This window comes from Sminthopsis crassicaudata, chromosome 2 (assembly GCF_048593235.1).
Source record: "Sminthopsis crassicaudata isolate SCR6 chromosome 2, ASM4859323v1, whole genome shotgun sequence".
Classification (NCBI taxonomy): domain Eukaryota; kingdom Metazoa; phylum Chordata; class Mammalia; order Dasyuromorphia; family Dasyuridae; genus Sminthopsis; species Sminthopsis crassicaudata.
Window position 1 is genome coordinate 38,752,359 of NC_133618.1, and position 14,036 is coordinate 38,766,394.

General features: G+C 42.1%; 1 protein-coding gene across 2 annotated transcripts in view; it reads right to left on the reverse strand.

The window, feature by feature from the left end:
- CFAP20 (cilia and flagella associated protein 20) overlaps positions 1-14,036 on the reverse strand; it is a 14,558-nt gene continuing 522 nt past the window's right edge. Inside the window, exons 2-6 of one of the 2 annotated variants that reach the window (XM_074285899.1) lie at positions 3,253-3,332; positions 2,634-2,745; positions 1,851-2,039; positions 1,416-1,526; positions 1-485 (exon numbers count right to left, since the gene is read on the reverse strand). In XM_074285899.1, coding sequence (XP_074142000.1) covers positions 480-485; positions 1,416-1,526; positions 1,851-2,039; positions 2,634-2,745; positions 3,253-3,332 — 498 coding nt within the window. In that variant the 3' untranslated portion in view covers positions 1-479. Of the gene's footprint in view, positions 486-1,406; positions 1,527-1,850; positions 2,040-2,633; positions 2,746-3,252; positions 3,333-14,036 lie in introns of those variants that run through there. The other variant, XM_074285898.1, reaches the window with a different exon arrangement.

Consider the following 14,036-nt stretch of genomic DNA (forward strand, 5'->3'; position numbering starts at 1 on the left):
TTTAAAAACAGAATAAAACATTTTATTCACTTCAAGATTATAAGAATTACATATGATATACATATATATTTAGATAATATATAAAACAAAAAGACAAGAAACCATTAAGAGAAACTATTGGAATGAATCTGTTTTACAGGGCACACTTAACTCTGCAACTCCATGGCAAATAGCACCTCCGCATGTCCAGGGACGGGCAGGAGGTTAACTTCCAGGCTTGGATAGCCCACAGTGGGCAGGTTTTTAGTAAAGGGCGACTGTAAGCCACTTCTCTCCCACTGTACTTACAATGTAATTACGGAGTTATTACATGGTTATTAGGGTCCTAAAACAAGGGACACCAATTTATTAAATAAAAGGACCCTCTCCCAGTGAATTTATCTAAATATTTCTGTATTTCACATTGTCCTCCAGCTATTTTCCTTTTTAAATTAAGCATTAGGCCCAGGGTTTATTCCATGTTGTGTTCCGGTACTAGGTTATTGCTGGAGGAAAAAAAATAAATAAGATATAATAAATACAAACAACATTTAAATGATCAATAACGTAGAGAACTTAAAAAAAAAAAAAAAAAAAGCCACTTATCCTACTACCTCTGGCATGACCTGCCCAGAGCATAAAGCTTGGCTTAATTGTCTAGACAACAGAAATAACATGAAGACCCCTGCTACTTTGTAGAAGAAATATGGAGACTCACACTTTTTAATTTGGATTAAGCTATTAGCATAAATTACATGCTGGTGAAATAGGCATGTTTGCCAGGCGGCAGAGAAAAAATCCTTTCTCCAGAGAAAAGATCTCTGTAAAAATGTCTGCTTTTGTCTTCTGGGCATGAGACAGGAAACAACCTCATGAAGGGAAGGGAGAAGGAAAGGGGCTAAGTTTAATAAGACTAGCCCTTTTTCCCTCCCCACCTTCCATCTCCCCAACTTTAAAAGTCAGAAGTGGCCAAAACAAATGTGATTCATAGACCTTCCTGGAAGGCCACTTCATCTGAAGCCTGCTGACAAAAGAACACTGAGAATCCTTTTTGGCCATACCTCATCAGTAAGAGGAACACCTGGTAAGAACCCTCTCCAACCTCCTACCCCTTAATCAGGGAAAACCTGCAACTGCTCAAGGAACTGAGAACTAAGTGACTAAGGGTCACCCAAAAGTATGTGAAAAAGATGGGGCTTGGATGCAGATTTTCTAGGCCCTAAGGCCAGCTCTCTAAGTAGTGTGGCAATGTAATTATGCCATTCAGAATCAGTAAAATAAAGATTCTTATTATGAAAATCAGTTGTGGAGAGGCTCTGCATGGAAGCAGAACTACTTGCAGTGATAGAGCAGAATCTTAAAATAGCCAGAACACCCAAAACACTGCTCTCCACAACGAATCCTCTGCTCTCTGGCTGGGGATCAGGCTAGCTCACCTTCGCCTTGTTCTGAACTGGGAGATAGAGCTTGAACTCAGCCGGCAGCTCATCTTCTGAGTAGAGTCTGTCTGAGAAGTAAACTCGCCGGATGCGACAGTTCGCGTGGATCTGCGAATGCAGAACTTCATTTCAAAGGCTAAAGAGGTGGCCCCATCTCATTATAATGATGCTGCATTCCGCCCCTCAGTCAATGGCACTAACAGATGCTGCCTCAAATCCACTTCCCTAGTCTCGGTCTGGCCTCTCCAGCCCCCCAAAGAGTCTGTCCACAAATGCCATCCCTGAGACCTCGTCCCTCCCACCCTGCCATGCCATGCTCTGGGTCTCTGAAAGGCAGAAGCCCCTTGATAGTGCTGGACATTGCCTCGGGGTCCATAACAGGGTCCAGAAGACGGGGCAGATTTGTGATTCGCCTGGGCAAGGAGGACGTACCTGCACCCTGAGGGTCTCTATGTAGTTTGTGCCGTATGCCCTCCGGGTGAAGTCAGAGAGATTAAACTGGATCTGGTTCCAGCCGTCATCCAGCCGCATGGGCATTGTGCAGATGAAGGGCTTGACACGAGTGGTGCTCTGGTAGTTACTGGCCCGGAACCGTCGACGCACATTCTTATCATCGAGGACCTGCCACCAGAATGGCTTCTTCAAACAGCGTAACCAGACCCAGGGAGGAAGTTCCTAGACCCAAAGCCTGAGCCCAGAGAGAGGCCACACTGGCCCCTGATGGCCAGTCCTGCCAAGCGGCCAAGTTCAGGCTGTCTGTGGACAGCATCATGGGGGGAGGGGAAGACGTGGGCAGAGTTCATGAACTCATCTGGCCAAAAGCGATGAATCACAGAAGGAACGCCGACTTTTCCAGCAATTAATTCCCAGAGTTTCTCTGACCTAACTTTAAATGCTCTGACGGCTATTACCACCACACTCATACCACTAACATCACGTAAATTCTAAAATTTCAGACTCTGTTTTTGCTTTTCTTCTTATCTCCAGGCTGAGCACAGTGTCTGGCACCTGGTAAGTTCTTAATAAATGCTATTGATAAGGGAGACGGGATCATTCTCCTTAAACCTAGTTAGTAGAATCACAATGCTCTTATTGTGTGTGTGTGTGTGTGTGTGTGTGTGTGTGTGTGTGTCTTTCTCTGTTTCTATCTCTGTGTCTGTCTCTCTCTCCCCTTCCCTTCCTCTTTCTCCCCCCCCCCCCCCCCTTCTCACTCACCTGCACTTCAAAAGTGAAGTACTTCTTCAAGTTTTTGATGATCATGACCAGGAAGGGAAGTTTGATGCCCAGCGTCTTCTTTGGGTCTGCAGGGCACGTGATATACGTAGTGCTATAGAAACAAAAAATGCAGAGCAGCAGACTGGTTACTGCCCTTCCCTGCCACTGTCTGGATTCTCTTCTTGGTTATCTGAGCTCTGGGTCCTTGCAGTCTCTGCAGCACAGAAGCGTACTCAAAGAAAATAAACCAGAGACTAGATTCAGGAAAAGTATCTAAATATTTCAAGCCAGCATTTAGGAAGATCTCTCAACCTTGTGGAGAAGCGGTTTCTGCTCCAATAATGTTTAAAGCAATCACTCAGCCTAACAACAGAAGACTGATGTTACTAAGAGGGATTCTCTACAGAGCCCCTCAGATGGCTCTTTCAATGTGAAAACAATCCAGATCTGAAGCCACAGAACCACCCAATCCATGCCCAACACCCCAAAGTACTCAAGACTCCAAGGCATGCCATCCAGGCTACTGTGCACACGATTTCCCTTAATCCTGGACTCCTTTGCTGGGAACACACAGGACCCAACTTGTCTCTGGGAGAACTAGAAGTTCAGGGCAAGCTACCTGACATTTGTCCCTTCAATCTCTAGCACCAGGGACTGGATGTCGTTATCTGTGATTCTTTTGATGTGGCCATTCCGCACCTAGTGACAAACAGAGGGAAATGAAACTGGTCAGAACTCAAAATATCAGGGAATCAGCACCACATGGATGAAGGGTGAAGGGAACCATTTAGGCAGAAGTTTGGTTTACTGACCTAGGATTGGTATATGTGTAAACTCCTATGTATCACTGCTCAGTGAGTGGAGTTGCTCCCTCTACTACCAGAGTCCCAAATGCCAATAAAACCACAGTGTAGTCATGAAAAGATTCAACACATGCAATGGGTTCGGTCAAAAAGATCAACCTTAAAGATGGAAAACACCATCCTACTCTTTAGGCACAATAGTATATTTGAAATGATTCCAATCAATATATTAAAACAGAAAACAGTCAAAAAGAAATTTTTTCCTATGAAGAGAGGTTTTCTTCAGAAAATTAGGACCCTAATCTGCAAAGATGAAGTGTCAAAAGAAATAAAGTTTATAAAATCTCTAAGGCAAGAGTAGAGTTAATATGACCAAAATATGGAATATAGACACATGGTCTCCCTTGAAGTTCAAAACAGGATTGTTTCAGATAAAAAAAAAAAAAAAAAAAAAAGACACGCCTTAGAAAGCATACTACATACATTCCCAAACATGTCTTCCCGGACGATTCTAGACCGTTCTGTACTTCTTATCTCATTACACAGCGTATCCACTTTTTTTTTTTTGAACATTGCCTCATATATTCAAGCATTACCTTCTCCAAAAGACTTAACAACAGGCAGGGATTGAGTCACACTTCTTTCACACACTTTTTTGCACATACTCTTGATTAATAGTAATCACTGCTGCTAATAATACTAATACTAACAGCTGATATTGAGCATTTTAAGGTTTACAAAAATGTTTTACAAACTAACTTTTAAAAATGTTACATAGGAAATTAAATTATCATATGCACACAAAATATGAATTCAAGAAGAAGGGTTTAAATAAATTCCTAAGACTGATAATGAGTGATTAAAGAAAATTATAGATATTTAGTGCATACCCTAAGCTTTCAAAGTGTCATGGAGAGTCATAATGTTTTCCTAAAAAACCTCTTCTGGTAAAATCCTAATAGCAGAACAGGGGGATTAAACCCCTCATCTCCGCATAGATAGCATATCTACATTCTCTAAAAAGCAAAGCCCAAACTGCTCCTAAAAATGAAGCTGGTGAAAGCTTCTGTCCAAACATTACTCAGATCTGTAGATTAAAAATCACAAATGATTGAGTCTTAGGGACAAATCAACACTGCCAAATATTTTCAGAAGTGGCACATCTCCTGTATTTTCAGGACCAGCTGCAGCTGGTTGTGAAGGATGCAAAGACTTGGGGGAGGGTTTGGAGTAAGGGGAACACACAGGAGTGATAATCACCAAGAAAATTACCCCCCCCAACTGATACTGCCAATAGGACTTCATAAATCTCTAAAGAAAGAGAGACTTTAAATGCTTAACAACCTGACTTTTGAACATTTTTTTTTTTTAAACGTGAACGATCTGTTTGATATTTGATTAGTAAAGTTCACAGGATTAAATTAAATTAAAATCAACATATCCATAAAAACAAGTAAACATCTAAGATAGTTTTAAAGTTTGGAACACCTTAAGGAAGATATCCTTAGGTACTTGAGCCAAAATCAACAAAAGCAAAAGGCTTCTCTTACTTAGTTTTGTATAGTGCCTGATACACAGAGGGTGCTTAATGAATATTTACTGATTCACTGACCCACATAAAGTTCCCTCAAGCTTAAGGAGCCTTGGGATATAGATTACCCTGCCTTTTGTCCACTCCCAAGTTTACAATAGATGACTTCCCAGGAGTACTCCAGAATACAAAGCCATCTAAGATTTCCAGAATAAAAGTAATGTCTTCCACTACACTCAGAAGCCAATAAACAGGAAGCTACAACTAGCCAGCTGTATTCCTATGTTTCTGCACTAGTTTTAACTTCCTGAGGGAAAGATTACTTTGGGTGATAACAGTGACAAGTGACACTCTCAGAACCCAGTTGAGATCTGCAGGCAAGAAAAGTTCTGAAAGTGAAGGTAGCAGAGGATTTTCTGTTTGAAGATAAGCTGAAGAGAAGGAAAGTGGGGGAGAGTCAGCCAACATCTCCAGGTCCTAGACACACAATCCAGCTGTTGGCAGGGTTGTCTCAACCTTTCTTGATGAATTAGTTCACCCTGGAGAGGTTTAAGCTCTGAAGGAAGGCTGGTACCCTACCTTTTCCACTGCCCATTTAATTCAAGAATGCTCAGCTGAAAGTGAAAAAGCTGATGCTAATTAGTAAAGGGTTTCTACCACTAACTGCCAATTCCTCAGTGGCCAAGCCTGCAAAGGGAATTCAAGAGACTAAGTTCATTAGTGTAAGCTTATTTCCCCACTTCATCAAGTTTCCAGGATGGCATAGGTAAAGTAACTTTCAGCTTAACCTGAGAGACAGACATCATAGAGTGGGCAGGCCTGAAGCTGCAGTTAGGAAAAGTGGACTCAAATTCCACCTAAGATGTTTCTGAGGCTGTGTAGCCACAGGCAAGTCATTTAACCTTGTGGGGCCTCCTGATGTGTCTAATATGAACATTAACACTCACACCATCTACCTCAATGCTATTACATAATGCAAATCATTACAGAGTAAGAGGAAATATGGAAAAGGAAGAAGAAACCTATGAAAGAAAAGTTCTCTAAGATTCTTAGTTTAACTGCTGTATGTACTGGAAAAGAAGGTTGGATTTGGATCTGAAGATATAGATCTGAATCCTGTTACTTAATAAGCTTGTATAACTTCGAGTCATTCAAATTCCCTGGTTCCCCAACTTCATTACCTGTAAAATTAGGGAACTGAACAAAGCTATCACCAAGGTGCCCTCTGGTTCCAAATCTATGATCTTATTATCAACGATGCAAAAGACTTCTGAAACTGACTTCCAAAGCAAATGGAAAATTTGGTTATATGGCTTGATGGTTAATTCAAAAATAAGAAGAGCTGCCAAATAAGAAAACCTAACTTCTAAAGAATCCCTTAATATCTACCTCAGAGGCATAAATGTGGTATTGGTTCTTGGAAAATATTTGCCTCTTTTCTTAAATTCTTTACAGATCAGGTTACTGGGTTAACTACACCAAAAATAGATAACTTATCAATTAGAACTATTGGAAGCAGTTTTTCTGATTTCCTCTGTCTAAATTACTAACTTACAATTTTTTTTTTGTTACCATACAACATTTAATTTGAAGACCTATCTACCTGAAGACCACAAATACAATATGGCAAATTAAATTTACTTTGCTAACTGTAAGATGCATTTTAAAATAAATTAGCAATATTCTAATATCTTAAAACCATATCTTTGAATCCCTTAACAGTGATAGCTAGCCTTCCTAAGGGATTCTGTCAACTTCTATGAGGGGAAAACAATCTTTAAGCTCATATCTTGCAAATAATCCTGTTTTTGAATAACAATTTCTGCTAGAGAACATTAGCAGTGAGAGAACACTGATTTTAAAAATTGTTACCACCTAAGAAGGAGGTCAGTGGGAAGGAAAAAACAGGAAAAGGATCTGTTGAATGCTTTGCACTTATAAAAACACTCTAAAAATAAAATCAGTTGTATCTACTTCACATATTTCGCCCCCCCCACCTTGCCTCACCCAATTCTCCCAGCAGCTGAACCCCATAGCCATCCAGCAAACTAAATGATATGCTTAGATTTATGGTCAATCAAAGCTCCAAGAGAAGTTTGCACTAGATTTAAAGCCTCTTCAAATGAAGGAATGTGCTGAGGGAGACCTCTGCAGACAGTTAGGCATCATTACTTAATTACTGAAGGCACAGTTTTCAGTCTCCTCAATCAGCAAATCTAAATCAACAGATAACTATTCATTCAGTACAACAGAAGTTAACTTTTTTTCAGAAAGTATAGGCCAGCCACATGAGGTTATGGTTGACAAAACTTTTTGTTAACTTCCAGTAAAGTCCTATTGGGTTTAGACTAAGTGTAACTTAGCAAAAGCACGTTTTATAAGAAAACTATTTTGCTTTCATATAATCAGAATGCGTCTGACCTTCCTCATTACACATGCTGCTGAAAAGTTATATGGACTGTCTGTACCTTTACCAACAATGCCACTTTTGTGCAAGTCACTGACTTTTCTGAACTTCAGCTACCTCTTCTATAAAATGGGAATATACTCCAATTTCTGCTCCCCTGCACAGGAGTACATTCAATCAAATGTTAAACACAATAAATGTGAACGGCTTTTAAAAGTACCATAGAGATCACTATTTAAAGCTAGAATAGCAAACTTCTTCTATAAAGACTCTTGAGGGGTTCAGAAATCAAGCATCACTGGGGAAAGAGAGAACTGAAGAAAAGTATTTAAAAGTTCCATTCATCTACTTTTATGAAATAAAACAAAAAGGATAAGACACTATTCATTAAGCACAACAAAACAAACAAACAAACAATACTATGGCCTTCTGTTCTATATTATGACCAATTAAGAGAGAAAAGGGGGGGGGGGATAAGAAAAAATATTCAGACACAGTTGAAGCAAAGGAAAGACTTTCATGGAGTAACAACTCCATCTTGTGGTTAAAGCCTCAGAACACTTTCACAATGACAGGTGTCTTTTAATAACCACGTCCTCCTACCTGCAATGAAATAAAATTAGCATCCTAACTATAAACTTGTAAATCATATAAGAATTAACTATTTAAAAAAGAATGAAGAATGCACTGTCAGAATCAGAGGCTAAAAAAAAACCATTCTCTCTGATCACAAATCCCTGCAAATTTATAAGAAATTATTTAAATTTTTTTATATCCAGTAAAAATAATGTATACCCACGAGCACAATTACTTTCTCCAACAAAGGAGAGTTTCCTCCTACAAACATCTGTGGTGACTATGACCATGTCTTGCTGTGAGATGCTGACACTCAAGTGAATCAATGACCACAGAGGAAGAGAGTATGTAGACTGATTTCCACTAGTGCATGATGTTCCCAAAAAGGATGAGACCTCAGTCCACTGAAGTATGTAAGTGTTAAATGTTAATATAATTGTAATTACTTTGTACTGATCTCAGCCATGATTTACTAAACTGATACAAATGAAAGTCACACTCCCCACATCTCATCCTTTTTCCTGATGCATTTTGCCCATAACCACTGGGTCCCGGACTATTTTCAAGCTGCTTTCAGAAACCCAGCAAGTGTTTAAAGTTATGTCCTGGACATAGCTTTGAATCAATCACTATGGATATACACTGTCTATAATCTTAATATGGCTATTCTATGCACTTGGCCTTTTCATGCTTAGACCTTTAAAAAAAATCCTCAAGAACTTTTAAATTCTGTGTAATGAAAACACACATATGATCTCTTACTGTTATGAAGATCTTTTTCAAAAAGTTGTGTGGTTCTAAAAGTTATTTACTAATATTTATGGATATTTTATATTTATTATATCCATCTATTGTTTAACTTATTGTTTGTAATTCTGGTGGACAAACATCTGTTTTGTGTGTGTGTGTGTATCATCAGGATATCATCTGAGCTCTAGTGGCAACGTTATGGGACACAGTGCACTACAATAGCACTACAATAACGAACTTTTATAATTCACATGTAAACATGTTGACTAATTAACATATAAGATATGAAAAATAAACAAAAAAAAAAGATGAAGGGATAAAGCCCCCCCAATTGAAATATTTCTCTAACAAAGATTCCATTAAATCTTTTTGTGGCTTTGTTCCCAACAAAATGATGACACTTCCAAAAGCAAGAGGAACTCTTAGAACTTTCATCAAACTCTGACATTCATTCAAATTGCTCTCCTTGCCATAATTTTATTGCATTTTTCTCTTCAATTCCATTCTGTGAGCACTTTTAATCCATCTGTTTCTAAGATAGATAAACTAACCAGACCAAGAGCTACTGTCCAGCTATTTGCAATCGTGTAATTTTAGAATTAACAAAACTTTACTTCACTATGAACAAAGTTACCAGATATCTAGATAACAGTTTAAAAAAAAAAAAAGAAAGAAAGAAATGCTTTACTAAATAACTTTTAGCAGTAGCAGCACCAATGGAATGAATTCTTAAATAAAAGTATAAAAAAGAATAGAACTGGTCAAATTTCACATGCATAGTCCTATAATTTTTAAAGTTTTTCTCATCTCTCTCAACTAGCTTTCAGATATAAAGATGAAGCCTCTGACTCACCGTGAAGGAGACTGTATACTGTCCACAGTGCAGCGGATTGCCCTAGGCCCATACTTAAATTCCTCATCCACTCTGTGACCAAGAACTTGTATGTAACAAACAGCTATTTGGTTATGGGACCAAAGTTCTTCTCTGTGAAATGCAAAATGAATGAAATGGATCTACAAACCTGATTTAAGTCACCCTAGGCATCCCCAGGCTGATCTCTCTGCATGTTCTCTCATCAGCAGTGAAGTATGAGGCAGACATCTAGAGAGTCACAACCACAGCAATGGTAGAAAGAAAATCTGAGACAGACTGGGGAGACTTTAGAATCCTGTTCCAGCATGGCTCATCCCATGGATTCAGCTACACAGGTCCAATTATACTTAACAGCGTAACTCTGCACTGTGAAAGCCTGATGTAACAAGGTGCATTTACACCTATGAGACCGGTCTAAGTCCTATCTCTGGACAACAGCATTTGAAGTATTCTACTATATTCAACTAGGATATCCAATCTCTCTTTCAATATGAATATGAAGTTTGTTAACCTCTACAGGAAAGCAAGATTATTGTGCATGAGCAAAATCAGAGAAAGTTAAAGAAAAGCAAGATATTCAAAAAGGCTAAAAAAAAAAAAAAGAAGCTTTACATTTTTTTGGTAAGAAAATTTCCTAAGCAAGTGCAGATATTACAAATGTGCATTCACTTCTCAGTAATCCTTGCTAATAAAAGGGAGAGACATTAAGTATAATCTAAATTTTTATTTGACTTCAGGATGTTTATTACAAATTTACATTTCAACATGTGTTTGTTTTCTGGGAACACGTATTCAAAATAAAATAATCTATATTATGAAAACCCACCCACAGAAAACCAGAACTTGAAGCTGGAGAACCAATCAGCTTCTGCTCTACATCCTTCAGTAACATCCTCTCAATTTGATGGAACAAGTAGTAGCCATTAAAATAAGGTCTTGAATTTAGCTCAGAATATATTCCCTCCGTGGCTTTTTCTTTCACCATTATCCTTTTTTGATGCAGATGACTCTAAGGCACAAATAATTCAGTTCAGATACCAAAGCCTAATTAATACCACACGAAGAGCCTTTAAGAGTCACCTATTCTAGTTCCCTCATATTAAGGAAACTGAGTCTTGCCCAAAGTTACTCAGCTAGTGAACTATAGGGCTAACCCAATTCAAGCTAATTCCATTTGAGTTACCTGCTGCCCAGCACAATTTCCAATTATAGTTTGGGATTATTTCCAGAATCAGTGAAAAGTAAGGAATAAATCACCAAAACTTTTATGTGGAAAGAAATAGTTCTAATCTGCAATTTTACAAAGGTGGGAAAAGATGTGCTATATACTAAACTTGCAGAAGAAAGCCCAACAGAAACTGATAGCTAAGAAATTACTTAACTTGAGCCTTGATAAAATTCCAATGATCATTCTGAGTCTGCTTTCTGATTTGTAAAATAAGAATACTGAATTAAATGATTTCTAAGGTCCCTATTAACTTTATTGCCATGAATGATTAAATTAATTAATTACTTAAGTAATTGAATGATTAAATTAATTAATTAAGCAAGTAATTAAATGATTAAAGGCTAAGCAAAATGCTTATATATCAAATGCCCATAAATTGGTCCCTTGCCTAGCTGGGCATGTTAGTCACTACATGCAGGGGACAGAAAGGAATTTCAGGAATCCTCTGATCCAATTCCTTCACTGTCAGATGGGATAAGTAACTGAGGAACCCTTAAAAAGCCATTAACTCCAACCTTCTCATTTTAGAGATGAGGAAACTGGAGCCCAGAGAAGTCAGTTAAGAGAGTGGAGATTAGACAGGTATTAAAGAGAGATGAGGGTGCTAAGTGCTCATTCCATTATACCACCATGCCTCCCTCCAGTTAGCTGCTCCCTGTTGCAGGCACACAGTTTCCCTGGATGCACCATGACTCCCTCCCTAGTTACCAGCTTCCCTTCTCCCTGGATGCACCAGGACACTCTCCCTAGTTACGAGCTCCCCTTCTCCCTGGATGCACCAGGACACTCTCCCTAGTTACGAGCCCCCCTTCTCCCTGGATGCACCAGGACACTCTCCCTAGTTACGAGCTCCCCTTCTCCCTGGATGCACCAGGACACTCTCCCTAGTTACGAGCTCCCCTTCTCCCTGGATGCGCCAGGACACTCTCCCTAGTTACGAGCTCCCCTTCTCCCTGGATGCACCAGGACACTCTCCCTAGTTACGAGCTCCCCTTCTCCCTGGATGCGCCAGGACACTCTCCCTAGTTCCAAGCTCCCCTTCTCCCTGGATGCACCAGGACACTCTCCCTAGTTACGAGCTCCCCTTCTCCCTGGATGCACCAGGACACTCTCCCTAGTTACCAGCTCCCCTTCTCCCTGGATGCACCAGGACACTCTCCCTAGTTACGAGCTCCCCTTCTCCCTGGATGCACCAGGACACTCTCCCTAGTTACGAGCTCCCCTTCTCCCTGGATGCACCAGGACACTCTCCCTAGTTACCAGCTCCCCTTCTCCCTGGATGCACCAGGACACTCTCCCTAGTTACCAGCTCCCCTTCTCCCTGGATGCACCAGGACACTCTCCCTAGTTACGAGCTCCCCTTCTCCCTGGATGCACCAGGACACTCTCCCTAGTTACGAGCTCCCCTTCTCCCTGGATGCGCCAGGACACTCTCCCTAGTTACGAGCTCCCCTTCTCCCTGGATGCACCAGGACACTCTCCCTAGTTACCAGCTCCCCTTCTCCCTGGATGCACCAGGACACTCTCCCTAGTTACCAGCTCCCCTTCTCCCTGGATGCACCAGGACACTCTCCCTAGTTACCAGCTCCCCTTCTCCCTGGATGCACCAGGACACTCTCCCTAGTTACGAGCTCCCCTTCTCCCTGGATGCGCCAGGACACTCTCCCTAGTTACGAGCTCCCCTTCTCCCTGGATGCGCCAGGACACTCTCCCTAGTTACCAGCTCCCCTTCTCCCTGGATGCACCAGGACACTCTCCCTAGTTACCAGCTCCCCTTCTCCCTGGATGCACCAGGACACTCTCCCTAGTTACGAGCTCCCCTTCTCCCTGGATGCACCAGGACACTCTCCCTAGTTACGAGCTCCCCTTCTCCCTGGATGCACCAGGACACTCTCCCTAGTTACGAGCTCCCCTTCTCCCTGGATGCACCAGGACACTCAACTTAGTTACGAGCTCCCCTTCTCCCTGGATGCACCAGGACACTCTCCCTAGTTACGAGCTCCCCTTCTCCCTGGATGCACCAGGACACTCTCCCTAGTTACGAGCTCCCCTTCTCCCTGGATGCACCAGGACACTCTCCCTAGTTACGAGCTCCCCTTCTCCCTGGATGCACCAGGACACTCTCCCTAGTTACCAGCTCCCCTTCTCCCTGGATGCACCAGGACACTCTCCCTAGTTACCAGCTCCCCTTCTCCCCGGATGCACCAGGACACTCTCCCTAGTTACGAGCTCCCCTTCTCCCCGGATGCACCAGGACACTCTCCCTAGTTACGAGCTCCCCTTCTCCCCGGATGCACCAGGACACTCTCCCTAGTTACGAGCTCCCCTTCTCCCCGGATGCACCAGGACACTCTCCCTAGTTACGAGCTCCCCTTCTCCCCGGATGCACCAGGACACTCTCCCTAGTTACGAGCTCCCCTTCTCCCCGGATGCACCAGGACACTCTCCCTAGTTACGAGCTCCCCTTCTCCCCGGATGCACCAGGACACTCTCCCTAGTTACCAGCTCCCCTTCTCCCCGGATGCACCAGGACACTCTCCCTAGTTACGAGCTCCCCTTCTCCCTGGATGCACCAGGACACTCTCCCTAGTTACGAGCTCCCCTTCTCCCCGGATGCACCAGGACACTCTCCCTAGTTACGAGCTCCCCTTCTCCCTGGATGCACCAGGACACTCTCCCTAGTGACAGGCTCCCCTTCTCCCTGGATGCACCAGGACACTCTCCCTAGTGACAGGCTCCCCTTCTCCCTGGATGCGCCAGGACACTCTCCCTAGTTACGAGCTCCCCTTCTCCCTGGATGCACCAGGACACTCTCCCTAGTTACGAGCTCCCCTTCTCCCCGGATGCACCAGGACACTCTCCCTAGTTACGAGCTCCCCTTCTCCCTGGATGCACCAGGACACTCTCCCTAGTGACAGGCTCCCCTTCTCCCTGGATGCACTAAGACACTCTCCCTAGTGACAGGCTCCCCTTCTCCCTGGATGATAAAAGCTTCACAAGGGGCCAGAACCTCAAGGATCCCCTCTCTACGATGGCAAAACCTGGATAGTTACACAGCGGCTTTCATGATATTTCCTCCGAGAGACCAAGCACCATTACCTCAATTTACAGACGGGGAAACTGAGGCACGGAGAAACACAATACTCCGGGAGGACTTTGGTAGAATTCTGGGAAGACAAGATTGTTGTGATGGGGGAGGGGGAGGAGTTGAAGTAGCCGAGAGGAGGAGGGGAT